The sequence below is a fragment of the Acomys minous genome (assembly GCF_964271855.1).
Source record: "Acomys minous genome assembly, chromosome: 5".
NCBI classification, from domain to species: domain Eukaryota; kingdom Metazoa; phylum Chordata; class Mammalia; order Rodentia; family Muridae; genus Acomys; species Acomys minous.
The window spans coordinates 129,491,909-129,509,308 of NC_140494.1; the positions used below are offsets into that span (position 1 = coordinate 129,491,909).

At 47.3% G+C, this 17,400-nt stretch overlaps 1 protein-coding gene across 1 annotated transcript in view; it reads left to right on the forward strand.

The window, feature by feature from the left end:
* MYO1E (myosin IE) overlaps positions 1 to 17,400 on the forward strand; it is a 212,945-nt gene that overhangs the window by 92,687 nt on the left and 102,858 nt on the right. The window contains exons 3-4 of the mRNA XM_084782718.1: positions 5,914 to 6,003; positions 10,043 to 10,137. Of these exons, the coding sequence (XP_084638844.1) occupies positions 5,914 to 6,003; positions 10,043 to 10,137 (185 nt within the window). The remainder of the gene's footprint in view (positions 1 to 5,913; positions 6,004 to 10,042; positions 10,138 to 17,400) is intronic.

Genomic DNA, 17,400 nt, shown 5'->3' on the forward strand with positions numbered 1-17,400 from the left:
GTTAAAGGAGGCGCGCCTTCCTCCTGCCCCCTCCTTGTATTCGTTATCATAGCTTCATATCTACCTGCAGTTTGAAAATTATCCGCAAGCCACACCTTCGCTGTGGAAGATTACGTGTGTAGCGATAATGGGCCTGACCGTGTCCCCCGAGGCACACCTGAATTATGTATTAGGTGTGGGAGGGAGGTGCCGAGGGACAGACATCCCTGCAGCTCCACCCCCACCAGGGCCCCACCCCCACCCCAACCCCCAGCTCTCTGGCTTTAAGCTCAGGTCTCTACAGACCTAGATAGATAGAAAAGATGAAATTGTTTCCATACACAATGAAGTCAGACTCCCAGCCGGAAGGAAGTGAGTTCGTTTCCTCGGAAGAACTTACTTCCGGCCAGTTCTGAGGCAGATAAACGTGTAGGCACTGAGAGTGGAACCAGGGCCCGCTGGCCACTGCAAACCAAGACCTTTCTCATCAGTCTTACCAAGTAATGATGCTCTTGGCGACCCCGATGGGCGACGTGGGGGAGAAGCTACAGGGTCTCCTTCATTCTTACCCAAGGGCAGTCTGACAGCGGCTGCTTACAGGACACACTGAAACAACGGTGGCTCCACTTTCAGCCCTTACTCACCTGCATTCTATTTATTAGGTAGCTGAGGGCTTGGGGGGAAGGAGGGTGCTGCCTCTGGCCCCCATCTTCAGGGAGACCCTTTGTTCTCCTGTGGCCGTGACCAGTTTGTCCAGGAGGAAGTGGCATCCGCAGGGTTTCCTTTGCTGTGAAGGGAAGAGCTCTGTCCTCCGTGAAGGATCATGTTTGGTTTTTCCCCCCAGAGTAGACATCTTGCAGCCTTCCGTTTGGTCTTACGCTAGGCATCGCTGTAGACATTGAGCAGGAAAATCCTGAAGAATCCAGACAGAACAGATCCCTACCAAATCTTTAAAAAAGAAGAAAAAAGCCTACTAATCTAGGTTCTATTTTGCATATCTGTATTTTAATTTATGTGGATGGGCATTTTGCTGGCATGTATGTGGACCACCTGTACTGCTGGTACCTGAGCTAGGGCTTGGATCCCAGGAACTGGAGTTACAGACAGTTGTGACCTGCAGTGTGGGTGCTGGGAATTAAACCCAGGTCCTCTGGAAGAGCATCCAGGGCTCTCAACTGCCAGGCCATCTCTCCAGCCGCCTAAGATGGGTTTGGAGTAGACAAAGCCTCCTGGTTCTAAGTCAGATGAGGCGCAGAGCATCCAATCTCCTGCACGAATCCTTGCCCCGATAATGTAAGATTGATCAGTAAGCGAAACAGCGAGAGGCCAGGTAGAGCTCAATCTCAACCAAACACGTAACCTTTCAGCGCAAGCGTGTCCCAAGCATTACTCTAGGCATGCTTGTAATTTAAACGTTTCCATTGCCTCCTCCTTGGTGTCCAAATTTAATGAGGTAGTCTGTATTCTTATTTACTAAATCTGACAAGTCAGCTAGCAGTGGCAGCGACAGCACTTGCTGGTTGTAGAAAGAGGATGGATGATCATGGCACACCTCTCACCCACCCAACAGAGTCTAGCCCAGGCTACCCCCAGCTCCTGAGGTAGCAGAGGATAACCTTGAACTTCTGACTCTGCCTTTGCTTCCTGAATGCTGAGATCTCAGGCATGTACCCTGCACCTGTTTCACGTGGGTGCTGGGGACAGAACCGGAGATTTAATGTTGCTAGGCAACTGTTCCTCCAACCAAACCGTATTCCTAGCCTCCTGTTTCCTACTGATCAAGAGTGTGGCATCTGCAGCCAGCCTGCCTGGATGGGGAGGTCGATCTGCTACTTCCTGGCCTGTGTCTTTGAGCAGATTTTAAATTTTCTTTTCTTATAGCAACAGAAGCTTAACAAGAGCAGCAGGGCTACGAGCTGGAATGTCATTCAGTGGCGAGAGCTTGCCTAACTGGAATCATGGGATTGTTGTCTATGCACCACGTAATGTGTCCGTGTTCATTCAGTTTTGTCACCAATTACAAAGTGCTGGCAACAGTGTCATAGACATCTTTCATCTCTTAAGCAATTATGATTATGTAATTAAAAAATACTACATCACTTCCCTTTCTCCACTATTAATTCATCTTTATTTCCCAACTTGGAAGGTCTTTCTGCTTAGTAACAAGTGAAGTAAGAAATCAATGGAGTCATTCTGCACTGTGTGTGTGTGTGTGTGTGTGTGTGTGTGTGTGTGTAAATTATATGACATTTCCACTAATTTCACATCTCATCAAAGGCCAAAATTGTCACCTGCATTATGATTTCAGAGATACCAATGTGTCTTAACAGTGTGAGCTGATGGGATGGCATCTAGGTGCTGATTGCTGTTCATTGATTATTTCATTTATTTCCGTAGCAAGGCCGCTAATTAAGCAGGCCTTGGTTTATCTCCATCATCCATTAACCACAGTTTAGAGATATAATGTTCTGAGCAGCCTGGAGAATTATCTACAATAGCTGTGCTGTCAGGTTTGAGTGAGTGAATTTATTAAGTTGGTAGCAAGTAAGAGTAAATAGTGAGGGGGAGTAGATGGATAGATAGATAGATAGATAGATAGATGTTAAATAGATAGATGATTGATAGATAGATGATAGATAGATAGATAGATAGATAGATAGATAGATGATAGATGTTAAATAGATAGATGATTGATAAATAGATGATTGATAGATAGATGATAGATAGATATATAGATGTTAAATAGATAGATGATTGATAGATAGATGATAGATAGATAGATGTTAAATAGATGATTGATAGATGATAGATAGATAGATAGATAGATAGATAGATAGATGTTAAATAGATAGATGCTTGATAGATAGATGATAGATAGATAGATAGATAGATAGATAGACAGACAGACAGAAAGACAGATGGTGGACATCATCAAATCAGGTACTCAGTACATCCAGCAGAAATCAGGTGGGGAAACCTCATTAAAGCAGTCAGCTGGAGTTCTTGATTGAGAGACTCAGAGGCAGGGTAGAGTGTCACCTGGGTGAAGGGTCCAAGTAAAAGAACAAACAGCAGCCGACAGAGATGGCATCATCAAATCGGGAGTGTATAGCATCCATCAAAAACTGGGGACCAAAACACTAAGAATGTAACATTTATATAATTCCTGATTGTGTCATGGTTCTTCTTGCTATAGGTAGTTTATTGTATATATGTGTAATAATATAAATGTATATGTAAAAAAAAATTAAAAAAAAACAAACCTGACTGGGGAAGGTGAGGTAGTCAGCTGTAGTCCCCAGCTGAACCTCCTTTCCAGGGCTGAACATCTGGCTTCCCTTTCCACGAGAGGCGTTTTTATATCAACAGTGACCTCTGTTGGAAATAATTTATCTGCTGGCTGTCCTCAGTGGCACAGTGAGTTTACTCTTGGGCTGTCCTGTTCTTGCCCTTGTCACACATGGGTACCAACCCATTCTCAGGCATGGGGTCTTAGAAAATACTTGACATCAGCATGATTGTGTCAGAAGTCAGGGCAGGGAACCCAGAGCTCAAACAACACAGGACAACTTACCAGTACAATGCTCCAGGTGAGAGCAGGACAGGGCTTAGGGAGCGAACTTCTCTGAGCCTGTGTTAGATCCCAATTATAGAAATGCCCACCGCTCCATGCCCCCACCCCTTGGAGGAATTCTCACCGTTTTATATATTTTTCTATTCAAAACTGTTTGTAAATAAGTTTAGTTTTACTGATTTATTTGTAAAAATGGAGATATTTCTAATCCAATGATTAGTTGAACAAATTTGAGTAAGGCATAGTTGTTCATGCTTGTAGATCCCAGTACTGGGAAGGCTGCGGCAGGAAAATCACATGAATCCAAAAGATGGAGGAAAATAGCCTAAAAACATAGCAAGAGACACTGCCTCCAAAACAAGAAAAACAACAGAAACCCAACAGAGTGAGACAGGGAGGGCGTCTCCTCTTCTTCTTCTTCTTCTTCTTCTTCTTCTTCTTCTTCTTCTTCTTCTTCTTCTTCTTCTTCTTCTTCTTCTTCCTTCTCCTTCTTCTTCTTCTTCTTCATGATTTTCTTCTCTCAGGGGGGACAAGACATTTAATTTGTTTTCTTTGTTCCAAGCATCTAAAAGTGCCTCATGTGTTGTAAACAAACAACAAAAACTAGTTGATTGTTGAATGATTAAAGCGATTGGGCAATCTAATAATATTTCCCTTGCTTGGATGCGTTGAAAGGTATAAAATTGGGCTGGGAAGATAGTCCAGTGAGCAAGAGTGCTTGCTATGCAAGCGTGAGGACCTGAGTTCAAATCCCCTGTAGAATCTGTGAGAAAAGCTGGCTATGGCTGTAACATCTGCGCTGTGTAGGGCAAAGACAGAAGGATCACCGGGGTTCCCTGCCTGCCAGCCTGGCCCCAGCTGCAGTTAGCGATCCTGTCTCAAGGGAATAGACAGAAAGTGATGGGGAAGACACCCAGCATCCAAATCTGGCTTCCTCACATGCACAGGTCACAGGTACACACACTCTCACGAAACCATTACTACACGCATACATAATGCACCTTCCAGACACACACACACACACACACACACACACACACACACACACACACACACACACACACTTTTCTTTAATTAAAAACCACTTCAAAGCCAGGCACGGTGCTGCACGCCTTTAATCCCAGCACTCGGGAGGCAGAGGCAGAGGCAGAGGCAGGTGGATCTCTGTGAGTTTGAGACCAGCCTGGTCTACAAAGTGAGTCCAGGTCAGCCACAAAAAGCAAAAAAAAAAAAAAAAAAAAAATCAAACCACTTCAAACACACATACGTAGTGAGACTTTTAGGGAGACTGAGGCGATGGCTCAGTGGATGAAAGTGTTTACAAAGTTTGATGACCTGACTTCAATTCCTGGAACCTACGTAAAAAGCTGAATGCAGCCAGGCGGGTGGTAGCACACACCCAGCACGCAGGAGGCAGAAGCAGGAGGATTTCTATGAGTTCAAGGCTACAGAGCTGGGCCCAGGACAGCCAGAGCATCACAGAGAAACCCTGCCCCCCCCCAAAAAAAGACAAAACCAGCTGGATGCAGATATAATGCCAGCACAGCAGATGCCACCAGAGAGAACCTGCCTCACCAAGGTGGGGCGGGTGGTGAGGGAGGCCCAGCTCCAGAAAGGAAGGTGTCCTCTGGCTCCACACAAATGCTATGGACCCGTCCCACTCCATATATATATATAAAGAAAAGCTTAAATCCAGCGCATGCTTCCTCTTGAAGAAGCCTGAGTCCCCAGACAGTACCCCTCTAACCTCCCTGCTGCTTTTTTCTCAGACAGTTCCCCTCTAAGCCTCCCCTGTACGGAATCGCTATTTTCTTCTCAGAATGTGAGTCCCTAAACACAAATGAGGTGTCGAGAACTTTGAGAACTAGAGCCCTCGGTAGGATGTTGGCTCCTCTCATTTCCTCTTAAGCTACAGTTTGTTAAATGGGGGAAACACAAACGCGTGGGTCATCGACTCCAGAGGCACAAACTTCCAGAGAAACAGCACGTCCCATTTCTGTATCGAGGTGCCAACTGCCTCGGCTGTGCCACACGCGGTTCTAGTCTATGTGCATTGGTTCCCAGCTCTGTGTGTGTGTGTGTGTGTGTGTGTGTGTGTGTGTGTGTGTGTGTGTGCGCGCGCGCGCACTTCAGTTTGTGTAGGATAACAATCCTTTTTGCAGCACCTTCATCACGAACCCCATTACTGTTCCTGGGGAGGAGTGAGCCCTAACTGCCTTTGCCTTTGTGGTGTTTACAAGGTGTGCACGGTGCCTTTTCACCCAGCAGCTCGCTGCATGCTCGGTAACATCTGTTTACTGACTTTGAAAGACATGTTTCTGTGAAGATGAACAATGGACCTTAACCAGGTTGAAATTCAGACGTACATAGGGTCCGTGTTAATCTCTGTCAACCCCTTCAAGCAGATGCCATATTTTGGAGAAAAGGAAATTGAAATGTACCAAGGAGCGGTAAGTTTATTTACTCGCTAAGCTGCGGTGGTGCTTAGGGGATTTTTAATCATTTACAAATAGTTCCTCTTGGAGTTAGCAATACTTTTGTTATTTTCCTATGAATTACTTATTGGGGAAGGTCAAGTAAGTGGCATTATCTGATTTGCTTTAAATCGGATGCTGATCTTTAGCTTGTAGCCACGAGGAGTATAGACTATGTGATGTGATGTGTGGGTTCATTTACATATAGGATGAGTTAAGTGGCTGTGGAACCCAGAGTTTGCTGGCGGGGGTGGGGCAAGGGTGGGGGTGGGGCGTGGCGGGGGTGGGGCGAGAGTGGGGGTGGGATGGGGCGGAGGTGGGGCGAGGGTGGGGCGGGGGTGGGGCGAGGGTGGGGCGGGGGTGGGGCGAGGGTGGGGGGGGACAGGGTGGGGCGGGGTCTTCTGGCTTCCACATGTGCTTCAAATAAGAAATAAAAAGAAGCTCAGTGGGACCCGGGGAGACGTGTCACAAACACAAGGACCTGAATTCACGTCCCAGGTCAGGGACACCAGTGTATGAGGAGGTGCCCATAAGAGGGGCCCTTGGCTCCCGGGCCAGTCTAGCCTAGAGTGATGTGCTCCAGGCCAATGACAGGCCCTGTACCAAAGAGGTAGAGCTCCATTCTTGAGGGTAACAAAGTCGTCCTCTGTCCTCCACACGAAAACATGAACACATATACACATGAGCGCTCTCTCTCTCTCTCTCTCTCTCTCTCTCTCTCTCTCTCTCTCTCTCTCTCTCTCAAAAAATGAAAGCAACAAAAACCAGCCTGGCAGTGGTGACACACACCTTTCATCTCAGCAGAGGCAGGCGGATCTCTGTGAGTTCGAAGCCACCCTGGTCTACAAAGTGAGTCCAGGAAAGCTAAGGCTACACAGAGAAACCCTATCCACAAACAAACAAACAAGTCATAGGTAAAAATAAATGATATGCTGGGAACTTTGAATATTAGCACCCTCTGTAAGCTTTGGCCATGGCTTGAAAACGAATCTTTCTTTACTTCGTTAACTAATGTGAGTGCAGTCTGTTCAAACCCATGCCATAGTCATTTGGCCTGTGGATGTAAAACCAGCGCTCCTGCCCGAGGTGCCTCACTCCACAGTCCGTCAGCGCCTCGGCCCTAGACCACTGCCTCTTCTTCCTTCCCTCTCTTCTTCACAGCCCAAGGGCTTTATTCATCCTAGCCCCTGGAAGCCAAACAAAAGCCCACACAAATCCATCAGTTGAAGTGGAAGGCAATTTACCCAGAGCAAGTGTGTACCCCACTGTAGCCGGGTAAATGCTGCTGGTAGCCGGAGCCCAAGGAGGCTGCCACGAGAGACTTCTTTGATAACGCTGCTTTCATCAGAGCCAGCACAAGGACACACTGTCAGCAGAGTTCTGGGACCTGCCTTGGTACCCAAGTCCACAATCCTGGGGCAGCTGGCATGGAGCTGGCCTGACATCCCAGTAACAGCAAGGCCATAGCACGAAGAGCTGAGACAGAGGCGAGTGTGCACGTGCATGCACACACACATACACACACACACACACACACACACACACACACACACACACACACCTCTGTTTTGTTCTAGTTCTCTGAAAGGCCACTGTGTGCCAGCCCTCTTTATATTGTGTTTTCAAGAGTTCTCGGGCAGGAGGGGGGGAGTTCTCTGTATAGAAATGTCATAGGTTTTTGTTGTTGTTGTTGTTTTAATCTTTATTTTCAGCTGGGTGATAGCACACGCCTTTAATCCCAGCACTCGGGAGGCAGAGGCAGGGGGATCTCTGTAAGTTTGAGGCCAGCCTGGTCTACAAAGTGAGTCCAGAACAGCCAAGGCCACACAGAGAAACCCTGTCTCAAAGAAACAAACAAAATATATTTTCGTTGCTCATGGCAGCAGTGTTATGCAATTGGTTTTTTTTTACTGAGTATTAGGTACCGTATGTGCTTGAAACAGTACTAAAACAGTCCATATGAATAGTTATCACTCTATCCACCCTATTTCACAGAGAAGGCAACTGCTGCCCAGGGAGTGGCAGCAGAGTCCACTGAGCTAGGAGTTAAGCTCGGGTCTTAGCAACTTTGGGGGCCTTGGTTGAGAGATAGGAGAATCAAAGATGGTAGTTACTCAGTAATCCTCAGACTCCCAGCTCAGAGGCTTGGTGAAGTGGCAGGTGGGAAACCCCAGCTGAACATGCAGAATTCCAAAGACGGGGCTGGAGTTAGGTTGGCAGTTGCCTGGTATGCACAAAGTGCTGGATTTCACCCTTAACACTAAACATACCAGGCCTGAGATTCATGAGACCCTGACTGAGGGGGAGATTAAAAAGTGTAGGCGGCCCTCAAGGACCAGCGGTACAGCTTTCATTAAGCAGCTCTGGAGCCTTGGTGGGAAAGGCTTGTGTCCAGTCAGGGCCACATTGTCATGGTGAACACCATGGCCAAAAGCAAGTTGTGGAGGAAAATACTTGGTGTACACCTACACTGTAGTCCACCACTGAAGGAAGTCAGGACAGGAACTCAAGCAGGGCAGGAACCCAGAGGCAGGAGCTGATGCAGAGGCCATGGAGGGTGCTGCCCAGTGGCTTGCTCCCTCCCCCCTGCCTTGCTCAGCCTGCTTTCTTATAGAGCCCAGGAGTCACTAGGCCAGGGATGGCCCCATTCACAACGGGCTGGGCCCTCCCACATCAATTACTAATAAAGAAAATGCTCTATAGGCTTGTCTGCAGGCCGATCTCACGGAGGCGTTTTTTGTTTTTATTCAGTTGGACTTCTCTCCTCTCAGATGACTCTAGCCTGTGTCAAGCTGGCATAAAACTAGCCAGCCCAGCCTGCCTACTCATTTCCCTCCGCTGCTCAGCATTCCGTCCACTCCGCCTCCCTCCAGATCTCCACCTTCTTTTCTTCTTTACAGTGTTCTACTTACCTGGTTTTGTTATTGTTGTTTGTTTGTTTTTTGTTTTGTTTTGTTTTGAGTTTGGTTTTTTTGAGACAGGGTTTCTCTGTGTACCAGCCCTGGCTGTCCTAAATTCTGGGATTACAGGCACATGCATGCCACCGTGCCTGCCCTTTTAGTTAATTTGTGAGGGCGTGGTGAAAGTGGGTGCCCAGCAAATGAGTACATGGGGCTGATGTCAGCTGACAGAATGACTCTGTTAGGCGTGGAAGTGTAATTTGGTTGTTGGCCTTTTTTTTTTCCAGTTTAATTTTGTTTTATGTGTGTATGAGTATCTGTCTGCATGTGTGTCTGGGCACCACCACGTGCATGCAGTGCCTGAAGAGGCCAGTAGGGGGCATCAGACTGGTTGTGAAGTGCCTGCCCTATGGGTGCTGGGAATCGAACCTAGGTCCTCTGGAAGAGTAGCCAGTGTTCTTAACCACTGAGCCATCTCTCCAGTCCCAAGGTTTAAATCTGTACATAGCTGAAGACTTTTTCCACACGCCTAGGGGACTCTTATTGTGGTGTGCCAGCTCCAACCCTCCCCTTTTAGAAAAGAAACAAACTAGCCGAACCAGTTTATCCCTGCCAGGAACCATGCCTCTTGCCATCTTCTTGTGGAAAACTTTTAACGTTTTCCAACTCATCCATAGATATACCTCTTAATCCTCAGTGAGATCCGAGGATGTCAACTTGTTGCTTAGAGAAGGAAAATCCTGGGGACATTGAGAATTCTGGTCAAAGTGAGCCCCAGGGTCATGGCGGGCCCTTTTCTGACAGTTGCCAAGTGTCTGCAGGACTTGGAGGCAGGATGTCGTAGCGGAGGCACGCCTGGGTGGAAGGGTGGTGTACCCCGGTCGTGTCTGAAGGCTGAGTCACAGGCATGCCTATGGAAGACGTCCTTCCAGACTCTACCTTCCCGTCCCCAGGGTGTAACAGGCCATAACCAAGGACCTTTTTATGAATCATTAAATCACGAAACCTTTGCCTGCAAACGCTTAGACGCCTGAGCTGTGCGCCATGATGTCATCCCATCAGCTCCACGCAAAGAAACTCAACTGTGGTTTTGGTTTCTGGTTTTGCTTTCCTAGGCACAGTATGAGAACCCGCCTCATATCTATGCCCTTGCTGACAGTATGTACAGAAACATGCTCATCGACAGAGAGAACCAGTGCGTCATCATCAGGTAGGACATGTCCCAGGTCCTAGCCTCCAGCCCTAGAGCTGATGTTCTCAGCCACCCCTGATGTCCGAGACCACCTCAGCATGTCTGAGGGGCCAACAAGAGCTGCTTGGTTTACTTTATAGTTGTGTCATGTCCCGACCCTCTCACCCTCACCCCCGCCCCACCCCCACCCCATCTAATGCCAGATCATAAACACTTTCAGGGGAGGAGCTCCCGAGACCCCACCCCTCTCGAGGCCCCACCCCTCCCGAGGCCCCACCCCTCCTGAGGCCCCACCTCTCTTTGAGTCAATAATTGGTTGTTGGGGAAGGGGAGGTGTTTCCTTCAATGGTGGAGACATGTTAAATTGCCCACGTCTCTAAAATCCACAACCGTAATGGAGCTCACCCAGTCACTAAAAAAAAAGAAACAAACAAATAAGCGACATGAAAGAAGAAGAGAAGCTATTGGGGACAGGAAATGACATCACCAGGAGTGAAAGGGTGAGCTGGCTAGTTTGTATCCGTTTGACAAACTGCGAGGATTCCGGAGATGGACCGCAGGCCCCTGCTGTATGTACTTTGCTGACTGAGCCCTCTTCCTCAGCTCAAAATAATTCGCATCACACCTTAAAAATAAATCTTTTTCTGGTTTGGGAGCCTGTGCTCAGCATGCCCACAACTCTAGGTTTGGTTCCCAGAATTGCTACACAAGAACAAAACAAAACAAAACAAAACAAACAAACACACAGACAAATCTGGTCTGCCCCATATTCCAATGCCGAGCCTGAGTGACACATTCTTTTCTGCAGCTGGTTTGGTAGCATTTCGAAGCCAAACAAAGCGCACACATCACCCCTGGTTGGCGTGTCTCTCAAGTCTCCTGGTCGCTAAGCAATCTCCTTCGTCCTGTTTGTCTTGGTACTCATTCCTTAAAGAGGTGGGCTGCAGGCCCTTCCATGCTGCGGGCTGACTGCGCCCCCTCCACGATGCCGGCACCTCCCACCGCGCCCTTTATTTCCTGCTGTCACAGTTACTTGTCTCCTTCCTCTGACAAAATACGCGACAATAGCAGTTTGCGGGTTGTGATTTGGAGGTCACTTACATTGTAAACATAACAGTCAGGCGTCTGTTTTTATTTGAGGGTTAACCTTGGCTTGTAGTTTTAGGACACCGGTCCCTCATGGGTTCAAGAACGTGAGGCGGCTGGTCACATTGCATCTGCTGTAGGGAGCGATGGCGCTCAGCTTGCTTTCTCTTTCTTATGTGGTCCAAGACCCTAGCCCATGGGACTGTGCACCCACAGTCAGGGCAGCTCTTCCTGGGTGACTCCAGGTCCTGCCAAGGTGACAGTGGGTGTTAGCGACCACATGTATAAGTTGATAGTGTATCTTGGAGCACGGCCAAGGGGCAGAGTCAGTTATTGAAAAAACACCCGTTAACGCAATGAACTTCACTCCTGTCTCTCTCTTCAGAATGTCAAGAGACCCATCCGTCCTCCAAGTCTCATTCTCCCATGACCACTCCTTAATTAGTTATTTTCTCATTCGGTTGTTTCTCTCACATGTGATAGTTGGACACTTTTGTTTTTAATTTCATCTTAAAATATAATCTTTATGGGGGAAACTAGATAAAGTGCCTACTCACTGTCGTTTTCTCTCACTATTTTGAAGTAATGAGCTGTTGCCCTGGCAACCTCTGAAGGTGGCAGGTATTTATTTTCAGTATCACTTCTAACTAGTGAATTTAAAGTAGCTTACCTGTTGACACTGCGGTCATTCCTTTAGCATCTCAGACAGTCGCCAGCGAGGGCCCCTTGTCATGGTCTCTGTGGCCTTGGCACATCGCAAGTCCTCTGGGATCTTTCCCTTGTCGCAAACGGCCCGAGCTCATGTTGTCCGCGTCTTCCTGAGACCTGGACTCAGGTCCCTTTCTCCAAGGCATCTTCGTTCCACGGACCAGGACACAATGTTTAGACGCCACTGCTCTGGACAGCAGCTCTCGGTGTTTCTGTTCTCTGTGGTGGATGAAGCTAAGGGATTCACGATGAGGCGTGAGTCAGTGCTGCAACTTCTAGCTTATGTTTAAGGCTTTGGAGGGTTGTTGGTTTTATTTTTTTTTTTAATTTTAATTTTTATTATTTTATTTGAAGTCTACATTTGTGCACCATGTGTGCAGATTGTAGAAGTTTTAAGATATCTTTGACTTTTAATATTTGAAAACTTGTCTCTCTTAAACTAAAAAATATTGGTCCCTGATGACATAGGCATAATTATTTACTTTATACTGTATGCATTATATATGTATATGCATATGCATATATATACATACACATATGTATTTTAAGTAATACCAATGTTATTATAACACTAACAATAATAATACCAATTGAATTCATTTTAACATTTCTTTTTGTCCCTTTGGTTTATATATCCAATATTTACAGCCAAAAATATTAGCTTTTAAGATTTGTTCATTCTTACCTTATGTGTGTATTTTGCCTACATGCATGTCTGTGTGCCATATGTATGTCTGATGCCCATGGAAGGCCAGAAGAGGGCATTGGATCCCCAGGGACTGGAGTTAGAGATGGTTGTGAGAAGCCATGTGGGTGCTGGGAATAGAAGCCGAACTCCTCTGCAAGAGCAGCCGGTAATCTTAACTGCCGAGCCATCTTCCCAGCACCCAAGTCAGCTAATTTAATATTTTTCTATGTCCTAAATGTGTCAAGGTGCTCTATCTTTAGGGTACTTTGCTCTCTTAATTTTAGTGGTTTAAGATTGTAAACATCGCACTTATCATGGGCTCGTTTTGGCTTTTTTGAGGTGGGGTCTCACTGTGTAGCCTGCACTGGCTCCAGCTCACGGGTCCCCGCCACCTCCACTCGCGAGTGCTGGGGTGACAGCTGCACGCATTACACTTGAGTAAAGATCTGAGGGTTTGGTTTCCTCTTACCACCCTCTAAAACACTTACACGGTGGCAAAATGAAAACAGTAAAGCAAGATAAAGAAGCTTTTTTTTTTAAGGTAAATGCGTGTCCCTGGGGCTTCAGGACGAAGAGAGAGTCGGTGACATTTCACCCTGTGTGTCTGGAGGAAGATTAAAATCTTTATATTGCATGTCCCTAGGTCACCACTATCCCAGCCAGCGACCTAGCCCGGCGGTCTGCGTTCCGTCTTTCAGTGCTTTGCCAACCTGTTCTTTCCCGGTAGTTTATGCAAACTGAAGGAGGGTGGCTGTATTTGTTATAAATGCTGAATTTATTTTTATCTTGCCACAGTTCCCCTATGACCAGCTTTTATTTTATTTTTTTCCTCCATGACACTGACTTTCTGGTTCATTTTGCTCCTGCTGGCCGCTGACCACGTGGCCTTGCTTGCGCATGCTAAGCATGCGCGGTCTCCCTGCGTCCTGTCTCCGGAGCCCTGCGCCACGGGTTCCTTTGAGAGACCACACCAGTTCCCCTGAGGGCGTCTTCTAGGTTTGTCTAATGACTCCTCAAGTCCGTACTGTGCTCAATTCCTTCAACCGATTCTTCTAGAAGCTGGAGGCGCAGATGGTAGATAAGATGCAGGTTGAACTGTTTCCGGGGGATGCACAGGAAATGTTGATTTTGCTTTCGTAATAGGAAACGCTTTTGTGTGATACCAATTTGAGGTCACTGGAGAGGGGTTAGGAGAGTTCCTTTACTGCAGTTAATGAGAGAGTTCCACATGTGTTGCCTGGCCGATCCCAATATTCCTTATCCCTTCTCAGTCTACCCCTCTTGTGGGTGTTTCCTGGGAAGGAAGGAAGGAATTGGGGTTTGTTACTCAAGCCCTTGCGGTTACGCCGGCTCTTTCCTCTCCCACACTCAGATCCCCCGCCATCTTGGTTCAGGCACCCTGATGCAGAGCCGCTGACCACTTCTAAGATCCATCTTTGCAGCCACTCGGATGAGGTACACTTTAATTTAGGAGATGGTAGAACATGGAGGCAAAATTTAGATTAAGGATCCTGTCCCCTGACAAGATGGCCCCTCCCTTCTCCCTGGCTGTAGTCACTTCTCTCTAAATCTCAGGCTCAAACATTCATGAGAATCACTCTCGGTGCCTGTGGTTGGAGGTTCACTGTAGCCACAGAAAATAAAGCGCAATTGCATGACAGAATCAGTGTATCAGGTGGGGGGCGGGGAGCAGACGTGAGGCTTCCGGTCCTAAAAGGCGTGAGGCTTCCGGTCCTAGAAGGTGTACTCATTGGGCCATGGTTGGTGTGATTCCTCTCCAAAGGGGGATATGTGACAGCTATTTATGGACAATCGGGGATATTGGTTTGAATCTCTAAAGGTCTAGAGTTTTTTTTTTTTATCCAGGCTTCATCTCATATGTCTACAAGGTTAGCCTTTGATTTCAGCCTCCCACTGAAGGCTCACGCTAGGCCTTTAACCTCTACTTCCTCTGAAGGTGAGAGGTTCTGTAGTGCACTGCGAAGTGTCTGCCGTAAATCACAGCATCACACGGTTCGGTGGCCTTGGCCCCCAGGCAATCAAAGAGGGACTTGAGGAGGAGGAGGAGGGTGTTGCAGGGGCCTTGGCCTCAGTCACGGAGGCCAAATGCCCAACCCCTCTTGAGTTAATTCTTCAATATTCATGTTCCTTCGCTTGAGACGGACCTTCAGCCTGAAAGGCTCGCCAGCTCCCTCAGCCTCAACAGCTCGCCGGGCTCCTCTCCGTGCCTCAGTTTCTTCTCCTGATAGTGAACTGATGGAGCCGATAAAGTTCTGAGGTCGCCAGGTTTTGAAACCTCTTGTTCCTGCCCGGGAGGTAGTGGCGCACACCTTTAATCCCAGCACTCGGGAAGCAGAGGCAGGTGGATTGCTGTGAGTTCAAGGCCAGCCTGGCCTACAAACCGAGTCCAGGACAGCCAAGGCTACACAGGGAAACCCTGTCTTGAAAAAAAGAAAAAGAAAAAGAAACCTCTTATTCCAAGTCATGCATGCTAGGCTAGCAGCCTCCGAGTAGAAGTGACCAAACTCCCAGCTCTGATCTTGATTTCCTACAGGGAAGGGAAGGTGTAACTGGACAGTTCTCTTTGCCTTGTGGTCCCTGGGTTTGTGTGGAGCCTAGAGCTCTATCGTCTCTTTCTTTCTTTCTTTCTTTCTTTCTTTCTTTCTTTTTTAGTTTTCTTATGGTCTTTTTTTTTTTTTAATTTCTCATGGTCTATTTCTACATTATAACCACATAGCTTTTGTTAAAAAAAAAAAAAAAAAAAAAAGGTGTAAAATTGGTTGCCTGGATGAGGCTCCTCCTCCGTAGGTGACAGGCTGGGAAGCCTTCAGGTAAGGTAAGGCCATAAAAAGTGTCTGCACAGGGCTGCGAAATCACAAAGGGCCATTCACTAAGATAACACCTCTTACTGGAAGAAGGAAGATGAGATCTTTAGGAACCCAGAAGTCTAGTCCTGGGACGAGGATCTGAGCTCAGTTGGGGTGGCAGATGCATGGCGTCCAATAAGCCTGAGAAGAAACACAGGGCCAAGCAAGCTAGTGTGGGCTCCAGGTAGCTCCATGTCACAGAGAGTCGTGGGCAACTGAAGGCTCAGCAGTCACCCTCGAGCCTGGTCTCCAGGCAGCCCATGTCCACTTAGTTCATCTGTCATCCGCTCTCCAGAATCCATGACTGGACTTGTGGGTTAAGAACTCTATCTGGGCCGGGCGTGGTGGCGCACGCCTTTAATCCCAGCACTTGGGAGGCAGAGGCAGGCGGATCGCTGTGAGTTCGAGGCCAGCCTGGTCTACAAAGTGAGTCTAGGACAGCCAGGACTACAAGAGAAACCCTGTCTCAAAAAACAAGACAAAACAAAAGAACTCTCTTGGATAGTTTTGGATGTTCTTTGTGTGATTTAAAAAGTGAAGAAGAACCGGGAAGCTTCTGATGTTTTCCCCGTCACCCCTGCGTCACTAGACAAGCCCTTGGCAGTGTCCACATAAGGCTCTGAAGCCTTTGCCCCCTGGCCTCTATGGGGACGTATTTGTGGCACATTTACTGTTGACAACAACAAACAGGAGTTCCTGTCCCCTTTGGGCCTCGTGAGCCCCGGCAAACCTTAGTTTACTTAAGAACTAACATATCAGTTCGAGAGCATACATCACAGTTGTTATGGTTCCATTTTTCAAGAATATCCTGAGGTATTTGCTTTCTGAAGAATAGAGTGTCTGTCTTTAGTGAATTCAATAACAGTTGGCAAAATGGTCTGAATGTTGTATTCTGTGTGTGTCCTGATTTGTTTGCTCATTTGTTTATTTGTTTGACATTGGGTCTCAACTACCCCAACCTGGCTTTGAACCCACTATGAATCCAAGGATGACCTTGAACTCTTGAAGCTTCCTCTTCTTCCTCCTCCTCCTCCCCCTCCTCCTCCTCCTCTTAGATTACAGGCATGCCCCTTCATCGTGCCTGATTTACATGATGCTGGCATCAAACCCAAGGCAATGTGCATTATGGGAAAGCTGAGTTATATTCCCCACCTCCACCCATTTTAAATGCACTTGTTCTGAGTACATGCCAGTGGGGGAGGGGGAGTGCATGCGTGCACTGGATGCACAGAGGACAGTTTTCAGGAATCAGTTGTCCTTCCACTGTACAGGTCGCAGGGATCACACCGTGGTCGTCAGGGTTGGCATCAGGTGCATTTGCTCCACCGAGCTGCGTCACCCGCCCTGCTTCTCTCTGCCTTTAAAAGTAATTGGTACAGATAGGGCAGGCACGGTCACACATGCCCTCAATTCCGGCCCTCCCGAGGCAGTGGCCCTGAGCTGGAGGCCAGCATGGTCTGTGTAGTCTAGGTCAAGCTGGGCTGTGTAATGAGACCCTGTTTCCAAGACAAAAGAGAAGAATTAACAAAGGCATATTTTGAAGAGATTTGCTATTAGAAGTGGAGTAGGAAGCTGGGCATGGTGGCGCACACCTTTAATCCCAGCACTCGGGAGGCAGAGGCAGGTGAATCTCTGTGAGTTCAAGGCCAGCCTGGTCTACAAAGTGAGTCCAGGACAGCCAAGGCTACACAGAGAAACCCTGTCTCAAAAAAAAAAAAACAAAAACCAAGAACAACAACCAAAGAAAATAAATAAATAAATAAATAAATAAATAAAATAAAAAAAAAGAAACCGAGCGCCAGGTAAAGAAACACGTGAAGTGTCTTGTTTTCAGGGGATAGCCATATTTTCGGGGGATAGTCATATTTTCGGGGGATAGCCATGTTTTCGGGGGATAGCCATGTTTTTGGGGATAGCCATGCTGTGATCCAA